Source organism: Hyaena hyaena, unplaced genomic scaffold, assembly GCF_003009895.1.
Source record: "Hyaena hyaena isolate Hyena2069 unplaced genomic scaffold, ASM300989v1 scaffold_186, whole genome shotgun sequence".
Taxonomy (NCBI): domain Eukaryota; kingdom Metazoa; phylum Chordata; class Mammalia; order Carnivora; family Hyaenidae; genus Hyaena; species Hyaena hyaena.
Window position 1 is genome coordinate 1,714,596 of NW_024080818.1, and position 15,062 is coordinate 1,729,657.

The window sequence follows — 15,062 nt, forward strand, 5'->3', positions numbered from 1 at the left end:
TTTTTTGGTTAAGGCAAGTCACTGGCCTGGTCCAGATTTAAGCTGGAAGGGATCCCATCAGGGTGTGACTAACAGGAAGGTGGTCCATTGTAAAGCAACAAGGTCATGGACTAATATAATATTACCTCCAACTTGTATATGAGTAATCTGTGACCTAGGGAAGCTTTACTTGGCCAATAAAGACAGTAGAGCGAGGCACTTCAAACCTTGTGTTCTATCATGGGTCAATGGATAAAATTTGTAGTGTTTTAACCTAGAATCCTGTGAAGTGGATTCTACTTAATTTACAAAGGAGGAAGCCCAGGAATAGAAAGCTCAAGTATTTTGTTCAAGGTGACTCAGGTATTTTGCTCCAAAGATTATACACGTAGCTACTCCACCATGCTTCCTCATATGGTAGTACCTGACACATAAAAGACACTTGTTAATGTTATGTCATCTGAAGCTGTGGTTTGAAGGACTGAAGCAAATGCCTTCAACTGTCCACTATCACATCATATAGGCTATTTGAGAACTGGGGGTTTTTCCTTTGACTTATCCTCCGGCCTGGGCAATTTCCCATTTCACGCATCTACTTCTCTGTCTTCCACTATTTCTTAAAGCTTGGAAACGAATGAAGGCATCATCTTTGCTCATCTAATCCCACCTCTGATTCTCACTGGCTGATTCTCATGGCTCCCCAGCAGTTTCTTCTCTGGTAGTTGCCAGGTACCCTTTACAAAGGCAGGCCCTTTTTTCTTCGGTGAGAACCTTCCTGGAGTAAGGCTAGACTCAGTTTCCATCCTTAAATCATCCAGTCAGCTTTGTGGCCTCTGATTAGTAACCATTTGGTGCCAGTCACTTCCTCTAGTTTCATAATTCATTGCCCCAATTGTTATAACTGTGGTGGCTTCTGATGCTGGCTTACAAAGATACTGTTTCCCATGGAGTGACCTGTGGTAGCTTTCCTCTTCCTTCTGCTGGTCTTTTTCTGGGCAGAGAACTTTGCTGCACAGGAAATCTGGGTTTCCAGAGTCTCTTACAAGGAACTATGCTCTGTCTGCTTATCTTTGAAGGTGACCCATGTGGCTATCTTTCTCTAAGGCAGCCCTGATTTTTCCCACTCTGTGGGGAGTCTGGAATTGAAGCACACCCTCAAGTGCAGATGATAGGGTGAGGAGTGCCTCATTTTGGTGGGCTCTGCTCTATTGTGGGCAGTGACAGGGAGTAGCCATTGAGGAATGGCCCCCCATATACAGTACTCCCCTGTCTTTTCCAAGGCGAAACTATGGGGTGGTCTTGTTTTTCCTGTTAACTTTTCTCCTTCAAGGCAACTCCAGATTTTGACTTTATTTCACCCTTATAAAAATGTTGAGGTGCAATACTTGCACTTAAATACAATTCTATTTTATTTAACAGACAGGTATGCAGATGGGCTAGGTGCTCTTTAAAGTGTTTTATACATCTTTCTTGATTTAGGTAGGAAGAGGTCCTGATAAATCCATTGTAAATTGAAAATATCATAAATTGACAATGCATTTAATAGGGAATATCATAGATTAGCCTCACCTATCTTAAATGTGCTGAGAACACTTAACATTAGCTTGCAGCTGGCCCATTGTATAAAAAAGTGTTGAACATCTTAAGTAATTTATTGCCTACTGTGTGAAAGTGAAAGACAATTGTTATACGGTTACAGAATGGCTGCAAATGTCAGTTGTTTACCCTTCTGATGTCAGGGCTGACTGGGCGCTGTGGCTGCCGCTGCCCAGCATCCTGAGAGTGTGGTACTGCATATCGCTAGCCTGGGAAAAGATCAAAATTCAAAATTCGAGATAAAGTTTGAATGTATATCTTTTTTGCACCATTCTAAAGTCAAGAAATCCTAAGTCCAACCACTGTTAAGTCCCGATTATATATATATATATTGCCTCATTTGATTTATTTCATAAACTTGTTTGAATCAAATGGGGTGGGGTAGGGGCTTTATGAAACGTAACTTACCTCGCAGCCATTCTCCCTTCCCCCACCTCCCTCCCGGGAAAGGGGACACGAGAAAGACGGAATTGAGCTGCTCCGAAGGCCAAGGCCGCCTCCTACTTCCCGCAGTTGTCTTGCCAGGCTAGATCTAGGGGTTGGGGGTCTCCACTGCTCTCCTAGATCCAGTCAGTGGGAGGGTGGGTGGTTTTTTCCGGGTCACTGGCGCACCCTCTCTACTCCCAGGCACCTGCGCGGGCTCCATCCAGGCTCCAGGCTCTCTGGAGGGCGTCCGGGACATTCCAATCCTCCCACAACCGTGCGGATGTCGCGGGGGAGGGGGGCGCGATTTCTCTCCCTTTCCAGCACCCAGATTTGACCAGGTTTCTTCTTCAATTTCTAGTGACCTGAGTAACCCGTAGAGGAGACTAAGGATTGACGAATGGTTTGAAGGTTGTTTACAACGCACCCATCGACGAATCCGCATCTCTAGTGACAGAGGCACTTTCTGGGCACCGTCTGCGCTTTAGCAGACAACTGCTAGCCAAACAGCCAAGATGCCTCCTCGCCAGACCAAATATGGTCACAAGCGCTAAGCAGCCTCCCGTGGAAAGGCTGGCCTTGCCTCCCTGCGCCAGGGCGCACCCGAGCCCGCCCTCAGGCAGACCCTCAGATCCGTGCGGCGCCCGGGGAGCTCCCGGCCTCGCCGCCGCGCAGGAAGGGAGGGCGCGGCACCCCGGATCGGCCCTTCCTCGGCCTGGGCCGCTCACTCGCGTGCCCTCCGCCGCCCCCAGCCTTAGTTTCGGTCCACAAGCCCTTGATTAAACCGGAGCAGGCCACTTTCCCTTTGATCCCGCCCTAAGTCCGTAGTAAACCCAAAGGAATGCAGGTCCAGGCCTCCGCGGGAGAGGTCCGCGCGACCCGGAGGAGTGGGTGGGGGGCACCCGTCTCCTCTTACCCAGCCAAGTACCTATCACGCCCAGGGTTTTCTGGAGCCGGGTGGGGGAGGAGAAGGAAGGGGAGGGACGAGAGGAGGCAGGCCGGCAGGCTCAGGACTTGAAGGTCATGCATAATTCAACAGCTCAACTTTCGGGCCCGCCTCCTTTCTGGGAGTGGGAGTTCGCTCCAAACTTTGTTTATGGGACAGTCCGGGAGCCGCGGCGGCCGCGCTGTCTGCTTCTCCTCCGCCTCCTTCTCGCGGAGCGCGAACGCCTGAGGCCAGCTCGGGGGATGTGAGAGCCCAAGCCCCTCGGCTGCCAGGCACGGAGTCGGGATTTGCCAGCCGGGCCCCAGCTACAGCCCTGCGAGCTCGGGACGCACCCGAGCGCCTGAGGCCCGACGGCGAGTTCGGGCGGGACGGCGGCTGCCGCGCGCCCAGACTCGGCTTTGCTGCGCGCCCAGGTAGAGCCCGCGGGAGAGCGCCCGCTCGCCCGGCTCCAGCCCGGGGCGCCCGGGCTCCTGGGGCTTCCGGCGTCGAGACTTCGTGGAGCTGGTTTGGGTTTAGACTTTGGGGATGGTTACGACCAGTCCTTTGCCACCGGCAGTTCAGCAACCTCCTGAGCGCAGTTACTCTCCCTCCCCCGCTCTTCCTTCTCGTCCTCCTCCCGGCAACTTATTTGCTTCAAGAAAGTTGCATAATTCTCCAGCCTTGGAGGGACCCCTCCCCCATCCGGCTGGCCTTACCGCTGAGTGTCTGGGATTTTGAGGCGGACACCTATCCGTCTCCTCTTTTTCTTTTGTTTCTATTCTGCCCCCGAACCCCCTCCTCCGACTTTAAATGAAAGGCTGACCTGACCTCCTTTCTCCTTGCAGAAGATGAATCCGGCCTCGGTGCCCCCTCCGCTCCCGCCACCCGGGCAGCAAGTGATCCACGTCACGCAGGATCTAGACACGGACCTCGAAGCCCTCTTCAACTCGGTCATGAACCCCAAGCCCAGCTCGTGGCGGAAGAAGATCCTGCCCGAGTCGTTCTTCAAGGAGCCTGACTCTGGCTCGCACTCGCGCCAGTCTAGCACCGACTCGTCCGGCGGCCACCCTGGGCCGCGGCTGGCCAGCGGCGCCCAGCACGTCCGCTCGCACTCGTCGCCCGCGTCCCTGCAGCTGGGCACCGGCGCGGGTGCCGCAGGCAGTCCAGCGCAACAACACGCGCACCTACGCCAGCAGTCCTACGATGTCACCGACGAGCTGCCGCTGCCCCCCGGCTGGGAGATGACCTTCACGGCCACTGGCCAGAGGTACTTCCTCAAGTAAGTCAGCTTGAAGCCAGTGGGGCACAGGGGCCCGGTGTCCTGGGCGCGCATGCTTGTTGGTGTGCGTTGCGTGTGTGTATGTGTGTGTGTGTGTGTGTCTTTACACTTTCTTTCCAAAAGATCTGGTAAAGTGGAAATAGGGAGTGAGTCTCTGGGTCCTGGAAGTTCCAGACTTCAGGGGTCTGGAAGTCCCAAGAGCTTGCAGACATGGAAACTCGTAAGGTAAGAGAGAGAGAGAGCGGGGGAAAAAAAAAGAGTTTGGGATGATTCCCCTGAAACACATAGAGGACTTTCCCCTGAATCTGGAATATGGATATAGACTTCTGGGCACAAACCCTTACACTCTTACCTGTCCACTCCCAAGTCAGATGCCCCAGAGCCTGGTCCATTGGGATGTGATACAGATAAATTCGAGAAAGTTTCTGAGGCTTGGGGAGGAGAGAGACTCTTGGTAGTGTAGGTGGTCTGCAGTCGTTCCATTCTTGGGGAAAGCAAGCTGGAGAAGCTAACGCTGCCTGATAGGCCTGATTGCTCCCAGCTGAGTGATGTAATGACCACACAGCACAGTGATGTAATTAGCAACTCGGTGGTGAAGTCGTTGTGGAGTGGAAAATCAATTGTGTGGAAATTGGGTCAGGAGTTTTATTATGTTGCACTTAGTAACCTAAAATACCATCGCATCAGGAGCCTGATTTGCCATTCTTCTTCCCTTCCACATTGTTAAGGGTTTTTGATGTAATGGCTTTTTACATTAGATTCGAATTAGACTGTACGGGGGGGGAAATACATTCACAGACATGAAGAAGATCATTTCAATTGTGGAAACCGAAGATAATTATATTACAGAAGAGAAATCAAGTTGGAACTTGAAATGTAACCAGTGAGGTCAAGAGTGGGGGCGGGTCAGGCTCTTGATGGCCTAGATGGAGGTCTTGCCAGCTGGACCATTTGGTTCCTGCATGATTGCTTGCGCTCGTTGGCAGTTGTCTGCCAGGGAGGGAAACTCCTCGTCTTAAAACTTGCCTTAGTGTTTATTTATTTTTATATTTTACAAAACTTTTTAAAAACATTTATTCATTTTTTGAGAGAGAGAGACAGAGCGCAGGCATAGGAGGGGCAGAGACAGAGGTAGACACAGAATCCAAAGCAGGCTCCAGGCTCTGAGATGTCTGTACAGAGCCCAGCGTGGGGGCTCGAACCCACGAACCGTGAGATCATGACCTGAGCTGAAGTTCGACGCTTAACCAGCAGAACCACCCAGGCGCCCCCTTGGAGTTTATTTTAAAGCCCATATTTCTTTGATGGAGAAGCCTCACTTTAAAAGTTATGCTAAGACATGTCAGTCTTTAAAAAATATATAATCAAGCCTTTCTTTGGTGCTAACATTTGATACTTTGATTACTGTCAGTTGGCTCTAACAACAAACACACAGTAATGGATGCGGCTTAGTATAGTCAAGTCTGACTCATAGTGGTGATCAATTATTCCTTCCCCATCCCAAAGCTGTTGAGATCTTGTACAAGGAGGAGTTCTTTATTTCATTTCTGGAATTGGTGTGATGCTGAGAAGCACTTGTCCTGAAACAGACTTGATGGTCATTTGATTCCACATCTGGCCTTCTCCCAGTCTTTGCGTGGGACATGTACTCTTAGTGTGGACATGTACTAAATACTTTGACTTCTAAGTGGCTGGTGGAATTCAAGTATGTGATGTAGTAACGTGATTTTTTTTTCTAAACGTGATGATATTGTTCTAAAGGTTGAAATTAATTTCTGTGGTACATAAAGCTCTAAAATAATATATTAAGTTTACTTAGGTAAGTGCAGTTTTGAATATTGCGGCTTTTATAGAAATGGATTTAGTAATAAATACAAATAGAAAAAGGTCCAATAATTTACAGTAATTTAGGGGGATCTTTTTTGGTCTCAAATGACTTTTAAACTGTGTTTATGAATCTGTATACACACAAACATATGATACATGATCAGTATAACTGTGGTTATTAAAAATATGAAGTTAGAGCTAGGGTTGCCTAGGGCAAAAATGGAAGTTAGCTTTGGGTTTAGAGAAAGTTGCCTCTGATTCATTTGTCCACCCCCCCCACCCCCCCCAACTACAACCACTTCACAGCCGGAAGCAGAACGTATCTTCATTTCCCCTTCGATAGTCAGTGAAGACCACAAATAGGTTAGCCTGATTATCTATGGCTCCCGGAAACTTTTTGGCCAAGTAGTTAAGGGAATTGAAGAAATAAGTCATCATGACTATTGTCTTTCAGGATAAGAAATCTGCCAGGAGTTCTCTGTTCTCTGAGTTTTTTTTTTTTTGGGGGGGGGGGGACTGTTTAACAGTGGAGTCCCTTAAAATGTTGTATGTCATACTTTGTTATGTAGCCTCCAAAGACAACGTATTTTGATGGATTAAATAGAAGCTTGAAAGATGGTGACACTGACCCTGAATTAATTTTCATAAAATCTATTTTGCTCCATCATCTGTGAAATGGGGCTAGCAATAACATCCTATTATTGATTCTGTCAGTTGAGGCCTTTATAAATGAGCAATTAAAGTATTTTAGCTTTAACAAGGGTCAGGTTATTTTCGTTTTGTTTTTTGGCTAGAACACCCAAAGCCATGGCTTTGAGAAAGCCATGTGGTTATTTAATGGCAGACTCTGGACTGAATCTGTTGACCTCTACTTACAGAGCAGTTTTCCATTTTCCTCACTCCCACCTTTATCCCCTGTGTCACTTCCCCGCTGAACAATGAGCTTTATGGGAAACAAAGCCTGCACATTAAAAAGCTTTAAAAAGCTTTTTGTCATTTACTTAGGTAGATTGTTCCTAGGTATATGATGTAATGACTTTCTGTTACCTTTTAAAGGGGACCTTCCCTGAGTAGTCACACCTTTCCAGTGGTGTTTCTTTAAGGTGGCATGTAAAAGTGGAGATGTCCATGTTAAAACACACAGCCTCTTAAACTTGCTGCCCTGTTCCTACTGCCCTCTAAAGCACATAAGTCAGGCCCTCGGGGGGTGGGATGGCCGGGGATGGGTGGGGGGTGTAGGTGTTAGGCTCTTAGCCCCCTGACATACTGACTTTGACCACTGATCACATTAAAAATTTAAAATCCTAGTTATAAGTGGGATACACGTTTGTTACACATAAACCAGAAAATAGAGAATTATAAAGAAGAAAAAAAATTGGCTTCAACTGAACTTTACCTTCTTACAGAAAAGTTTTATTTGAATAACATCTGTAAGAAAGAATATTTTACCCTCACTCTTAAATATATACATTTGCCTGCCACTCCTAATTTTTAGTAATAATTTTAGTGTTTTGCCTTTTCTGAAAATGTGTCATAGAAAATTATTTTTGTCAAAGTGATCTATGTGCTTGGTAACAAATCCAATAGTACAGAAGGACTTTTGTTAAAAACAATGGTTTCCTTCACCTCCTCAAGGCTCACAGAAGGAGCCTTTTAGTTTTTTTTTTTTTAACTGGTTTTGTATTTAATTCTTACATTGTTGCCTCCTTAACCCTAATATGCTTTTAACACAATTTTTTGATTTATCATCAGCTTTTAACTTCTGATTGATAATGAGAATTTAGCTCCTTAAACTATTTTTTTTCCTCTCCCACGTTTAATATTTATATTACTTTTAGTTTGTCTGTTAGATCACCTTTGTTATTTTTTGTCAACTTTTGATAGTGTTCTTCATTCCCCATTTTGTAAGTCAAGAAGGTTTGGGGGCTACCTGTTCTATCATTCTCTTTTTTAAAAAAATTTTTTAAATGTTTTTTATTTATTTCTGAGAGAGAGAGACAATGTGAGCATGGGAGGGTCAGAGAGTGAGAGAGATACAGAATCTGAAGCAGGCTCCAGGCTCTGAGCTAGCTGTCAGCACAGAGCCCTACGTGGGGCTTGATCCCAGGAACCGTGAGATCCTGACCTGAGCTGAAGTCTGATGCTTAACCAACTGAGCCTCCCAGGTGCCCCCACCATTCTCTTTTTTTGATCACACCTTAACGGGCCAAAGCCCTGAACCCATAACCAGTAATAAAAGTTTTGTGCTTTGCACTTAAATTGACCTTTTTATTCATCAATTATTATTAAAGTTGAAAATCTAGAGATATTTATGTTATTACGTTTCTATATGTATAATTAGTTGCCTTTTATATTCAGATTAAATGTTAGACTTGTTCCATTGGGTCTGGTGTCAGGAGTGGCCAGTCAGGGGAGAATACATCGAGCACCACAGTCAAATGGATTCTTTCTTTTCATCAAACTCTTCATCACTTGTTTAAATATGTATCACCATTTAGTTTCTTCATAATTGGACCTTGATTGTCTTAAACATTTGTTGAAGTATTTCTAATTGCCTTTTTATACATTTGTGTATTACTTGCCTCTCAAAATTTTTTAGGTTCTAAATTTCACCAGTTCTATCAAGTCTTTTTTCCTTAAGCTTTTATGCCCACATTCCTTTACCTTTCTGTGCCGTTCTGGATTGTGATTGTTCTCTAGGCATACAACAGAGCTGTTATCTTGGGACTTTTGCTTTTCTCCGTGGCTGGAAATAGTATTACCTTTTCTCGTGTCTTCTTCTTTGTTCGCTTATGCCCTCATTTTGCTGGAGTACGTGCTTGAGTAACAAAGAAATGTTTGTGGGAGGTAACATTTTCAAATCTTTTTTAGTCAAAAATATTTATTTAAAAGTTTGTTTTAGGGGCAGCCAGGTTGTCTGCTCAGTTAAACACCTGACTTTTGATTTCAGCTCAGGTGCCGATCTCACAATTTGTGGGATCCAGGCCCGTGTCTGGCTCTACACTTACAGCGTGGCCCCTGCTTGGTATTCTCTCTCTCTCCCCTCTACCCCTGCCAACATGAATAAACAAACGAAAAGTTGTTTTAAATTTATTTTCTTAAAAAAGAATGGAATTTGGGGGAGCCTGGGTGGCTTAGTTGGTTAAACATCTGACTTGAGCTCAGGTCATGATCTCACAGGTCATGCGTTCGAGCCCCACTTTGGATGCTATGCTGACAGCTCAGAGCCTGGAGCCTGCTTCAGATTCTGTGTCTCCCTCTCTCTCTGTCCCTCCTTGTGCTGTCTCTTTCTGTCTCTCAAAAACTGAATGAACATTAAAAAAGATGATATAGAAAGAAGAGCTGACTCAGGCTTGTTTTTCTCTGTTTAGCTTTAGATGGCAATATAATATAGTTGTTTTCATGAAGGGCCTTTTGTTCTTAAAAAAGTATCGCCAGCTGCCTCAGTGTGTGTCAAATACTTATTATAATAGCAATACCTATTTCATGGTATTTTTAAAGACTCGTGGAGATAACATATTTGAAGTGCCTGGCATCTAGCAGGATTTCAGTACAAGTTTGTTCTTGCCTCCCATTTCCTCTCTCTCCACACATATACACTCTCTACCTTGTCAAAGTCAGATGCAGACACCTTGGCAATAGGTTAAGCTGGTTGTGACTCTCAGTTATAGTTATGGCTGAGGATGACAACCTAGATCTGGAATTGAAAGTCACATTTCTAAATTTAAAATAAAGACACAGTCACTTTCCTTTTAAAAAAATCTAAATGGGAATGCCCACCATGGGTACCCTCACCCTTGGGTGGAGGATACCCAGTCCCTTCTGAGGAGGATCTACTTTTTTTTCTTTTTTTTTTTAAATCTGGCACATGGCTACTGGTTGGGCCATTTTGTATGTAAGGTGGGAGATGTGAGGGGGAGGGGTCAAGAAGTGGAGAGAGAAGAGGGGAGGTAGTGACATCTGTTGACGGCCTGCTCTATGCCAGACAAGGCCTGGAGCTGAGGCCATGCTTTCCAGAGACATTGCACGAGGATCACCTGTGGGGCACGCTCCCAACACGTGTGTATGGAAACTTTTTTTTTCATGATCCCAGGTGCTTTCACATATATACTTTTTGTTAACCCTCACTGTGACCCTGTGAATAGGTACATGTTATTATCTCATTTTGCTTTTGAGGAAACTGAGGCTCAATGAAGTTGAGTAAATGGCCCAGGGTCATATATCCAGTGAGTGGCAGGGATGGGATTAGAATCGTGTGATTCTACAACCTGTACTGCCCCTGCACCATGATGCCTCATACCAATTAGGTGCCCATAATTGGGCCCTGTAATTAGGTGTCTTTGGTGACCAGATAACTCTGGAGTGGTGGATGGAGCATTAGAGTTTGTTTCTGAACGCAGTCTGGGTGGTCAAATTTGGAGCTCTTGGTGCTGGAGAGAGAGGTGTTGAGAAAAACAAACTAGCAATGGATAGTGTAACTACAGTGCCTACTTACATTTTATTCTTATCAAGTTTTCCACCATTATTAGATGCATATCACTTTACAGGGAACACAGATGTGACAGGGAGGGCGGGTGACCTAATTGATGTCAGGATCAGGTATACTTATGGGGGGCTTTTAAAAAGGGTTCATTAAATAATGTTAGTAAAGTAGTTTCAAGGAAAAAACCCAGGTTACTTCTAATTGCCTTTGTAATTGCAGAGATTGATGAGAGATAAATTGCTGCACAGATCTGAGGCAGTACTGAGTCTTAGTTTTTGTTTGTTGACCAGTTGACTTAAGACTTGTAGGAATTACAGGGGCACCTGGGTGGCTCAGTTGGTTAAGAGGCCAACTCTGGCTCAGGTCATGATCTCACAGTTCATGGATTCGAGCCCCGCGTCGGGCTCTGTGCTAACAGCGTGGAGCCTGGAATCTGCTACAGATTCTTTGTCTCCCTATCTTTCCACACCGCCCCCCCGCCCCCCGCCCATGCCCCTTTCCCTACTGTCTCTCTCTCTCAAAATAAATGAACATTAAAAAAAAAAAAGACTTGTAGGAATTACAGCCTTACATATCATTTCCTCCTTTAGTTATATATCTAGCCACAGGAGAGGGTGATAGAAGTAATAGAATCAACCAATCCAGGGGATGTATTTTTTTTGAAAGGTGGTTTGGAAGACTGAGGACTAAAGTAATTAAATAATTAAAAATTATTAAATTTTTCTTAATGTTTTTTATTTATTTTTGGGAGAGAGAGAGAGAGAGAGAGAGAGAGAGAGAGGTGTGTGAGCATGGGAGGGTCAGAGAGAGAGGGAGACACAGAATCCGAAGCAGGCTCCAGGCTCTGAGCTAGCTGTCAGCTACCCACGAACCGCGAGATTATGACCTGAGCTGAAGTCGGATGCTTAACTGATTGAGCCATCTAGGCAGTAATTGGCTTATTAAAGGTTGGATTCTGAGAGGATGGCCCTTCCACTGGTCTGAGGGGGACTGTGCATGTTTTAGTGCATTGAAATACCAGTAGAGGAGTGTTTTCCAAACTGTGTTCTTTGGAACCCTAGTCCATTCAGATGCTTTGTGAACATGGAGTTTCCTGGACCAGCAAGTTTGGGATATGTTGCATGCTCTATGTCTCTCTTGGAATTTCACAATATACACTAAGGACTCCAAAGTCACTCATCAGAAAAAACTAGTTTCAGTCCATATTTCATAGACTCATGTGATTTGAACATTTTGATTCCAACTGTCATCCACTGCCATTCATTCAGGAATGTTTTACAGACTATATTTTGCGAAACCTTTTTTGTGACTTTCATTATTTTCATAGTTGAGAGTTTCATATTTGAATCAAGTTTTAATTTTTTTTTCAGTGTGCTTTGTGGATATGTATCATATTTTCATTCATATGTCTTGATTTAATAGTTAATTATTAATGCTTGGAAATAAGTCCTAAATATCAAACAAGTGGAATATAACACAAAAAATACCAACATACAGTGCATTGTAATATCATAATCCTGATTTTCTTTCAGAGGTATGTGTGTGTGTCCGCCTGAAGAATAGATACCAAAATGTTTATTTTACCGCGGTCATTTCTTGAATTAGGGATGATTTTTCATGTTTACTTTATGCCTTTCTGTATGTTCCAAATGACTTACAATAAACATTTCTTTTTAAATTGAGGAGGGGGAGTTATAAAAATGATAGGAGAAAGAAAGAAAGCAAAGAAACATGTAAAATCAGGTGCCTGGCTGGCTTAGTGGAACATGGGTCTCCTGCTCTGAGGGTTGTGAATTTGAGCCCCACGTTGGATATAGAGATGACTTAAAAATAAAGACGGAATTGTAGATTTGGGTAGAGGAGGTAGGGTGTGGGGAAATCCCTTAGCCGTTGCTCTATAACTGAAGCCTGGAACTTTTGTTACTAAATGGGTGCTCTTTGGGAACTGCTTGTGTTTGGGTTATTTTCTTTCTTTATTTAAAAATTTTTTTAAATGTTTATTCATTTTTTAAAAATTATTTTTAATGTTTAATTATTGACTTTTGAGAGGGAGAGGCAAAGCATGAGCAGGGGAGGAACTCTAGGGAGAGTTCCTAGGAGGAACTCTCTAGGGAGAGGGAGACACAGAATCTGAAGCAGCTCCAGGCTCTGAGCTCTCAGGATAGAGCCCAGCGCGGGGCAGGGCTTGAACCCACAGACTGTGAGATCATGACCTGAGCCGAAGTCGGACGCTTAACTGACTGAGCTACCCAGGTGCCCCTAATGTTTATTCATTTTTGAGAGAGAGAGACAGAGACAGAGACAGAGCGTGAGCGGGAGAGGGGCAGAGAAAGAGGTCGACATAGAATTTGAAGCAGGCTCCGGGCTCTGAACTGTCAGCATGCAACCCAATGTGGGGCTCAAACCCACAGACCATGAGATCATGACCTGAGCCGAAGTTGGCTGTTAACCAACTGAGCTGCCCAGTCATCCCTAGGTTATTTTCTTTAGAGATTACCTGACACAGTAATTGCTAACGTCTTCACTGAGAATTCTCCATATCACCTCAGGATAAGAAGTAGGATTATGGCAGATCCTTAGGTCACATGAATTTCCTTCAGCTTATTATTTGTGTGTACTCCTTCCTGAACTCCTAGCTTTCATTTAATGTCCCATCCTGGCACAGCCAATGATAAATAAGAAAGGAAGAAATGATATTCACTTCCTCGGCGGTATTAGATGAAGTGAAATTGGGAAATATATGTAAAGTGCTTCGTGCTGTGGCTGATACAGTAGGCACTGCTGAAAATTTGCTTATGACTGTTATTGTCCCAGTGGGGAGGGCGGCGGGGGTGCCATCTCCAAAGACATTTCCTTCATGCCACTAAAAGGATCTTTGGCTGTTTCAGCATTGACAATGAAAAATCACTGAACTTCTCTTGTGCGTTAGAGCCTTGCGGTATGCTGTAAGGGGAGAAATATGTGGCAGGTTTCCCGACCTCAGGCAGCTGACAGTCTAGCTGGGGAAACAGGGAGAACACAGACAAAACCAGGCTGAAGAACTGACTCCTGACCTATGTAGAGACGGAGCCTCGAGCAGCTGCTCGAGGAAGCTCCGTTGGAAGCTCTTGGGAGGTATGCCATAATAGGGCAGTCGTTTCTATTATGGTTACAGGTCTGACACTTGCAGCCTCCTGAACGTCTCCTCATTCTCCCATTGGCTGTCCTCCCTCTGGCTTTAGAAACTTGGTACCTGGGCTTAGAACATTATTTTCCTGCTTTTTGCCTGGTTAACTCCTATGCTACCTTAAGGCATCAGCTTCAATGGTACTCCTGCAGGCGATTTTTCCCAGACTCAGAGCCCCCCACACTGTTTGTTTCTTTCTTTTTGAGAGAGAGAGAGAGAGAGAAACACACACACACACACACACACACACACACACACACACACACGTGCGCGTGGGAGAGGGGCAGAGAAAGGGAGATAGAGTTTCAAAGTGGGCTCTGTGCTGACAACAGAGAGCCCAGTGCAGGGCTCTAACTCATGAACTGTGAGATCATGACCTAAGCTGAAGTCAGATGCTTAACTGACTGAGCCACCCAGGCGCCTCCCCACACCCCTGGCCCCAACACACTAGTTTAGATGCTCTAGCTATCATTCTCCCATAACCCTGTGTCTCCCTACCTGTAGCGCTACTACTCTATTTCTGTTTCATTGTTTCTCTTTCTCACTATACAATAACCTCTGTGAGGGCATGATTGATATTTGTCTTGCTTGTTGTTGTATAACTTGAGCACAGAGCCTATCAAATAGGTGGATGCTTGAGAAGGAGAGAATCTGGTAATACTTTCTTCCGTCCATTTGCATTGCAGGCTTGTACACTAGCATTCCTTATAGGAATCTACCATGCTCAGAAGTGTAATTCCATCCTGTCTGTGCCCCTTGGACCGAAAGTTTAGAATCATAGTTCCTCATACTGTGATGCAGAGGAGAGGAAGATGGATGAAGACAGGGTGTTCAGAGAAGTCTATAAAGGTGGTTGGACATAAATGGGCCTTGAAAAAAGGGAAGAATGTGGGTAGGTGAGCAAAGAGGTCTTCTCGGAAAGAGGAGGAAGGAAGAGAGGTTCAGGGGCAGAAATGCTAAAGGTATGTTTTTAGACCAAGAAAGGTCTGGCCTGATTTGGATTGAAAGGTAAGTGATGGTTGGTGGATGACTATACATCCCATTGAGGCTTTGGAATCTCAGCTAGGATGGGCACATTGACCTTTCGCTAGTAAATGTCATCTCTCTCATCCCCTAATGTTGAGGTACCCCAATCCTAGCTTTATCTGAATGTAGCATAAGACACCACTGTTATGTCCTATGTTGAGATCATCCCAGTTCTTGAAGGAACTAAGGATTTTATACTGATTTAAGAGAGTCTGAAATGATAGAGCCTTTCATAACAATTCATCCGTCCATCTGACCAATCATAGATCTACCCGTTAGGGATCTCCTAATTTAGCATGTGTTCTTCCACAATAGTGGGTGGTCTCTGCTTTCCAAGTTAGTAGGCTCTGAGGCTACC

The 15,062-nt window shown here is 44.9% G+C and overlaps 1 protein-coding gene across 1 annotated transcript in view; it reads left to right on the plus strand.

The window, feature by feature from the left end:
* Positions 1–3,096: 3,096 nt before the first annotated feature.
* Positions 3,097–15,062, plus strand: part of WWTR1 (WW domain containing transcription regulator 1) — a 140,554-nt gene continuing 128,588 nt past the window's right edge. The window contains exons 1-2 of the mRNA XM_039241024.1: positions 3,097–3,357; positions 3,769–4,202. Coding sequence (XP_039096955.1) covers positions 3,772–4,202 — 431 coding nt within the window. The 5' untranslated portion in view covers positions 3,097–3,357; positions 3,769–3,771. The remainder of the gene's footprint in view (positions 3,358–3,768; positions 4,203–15,062) is intronic.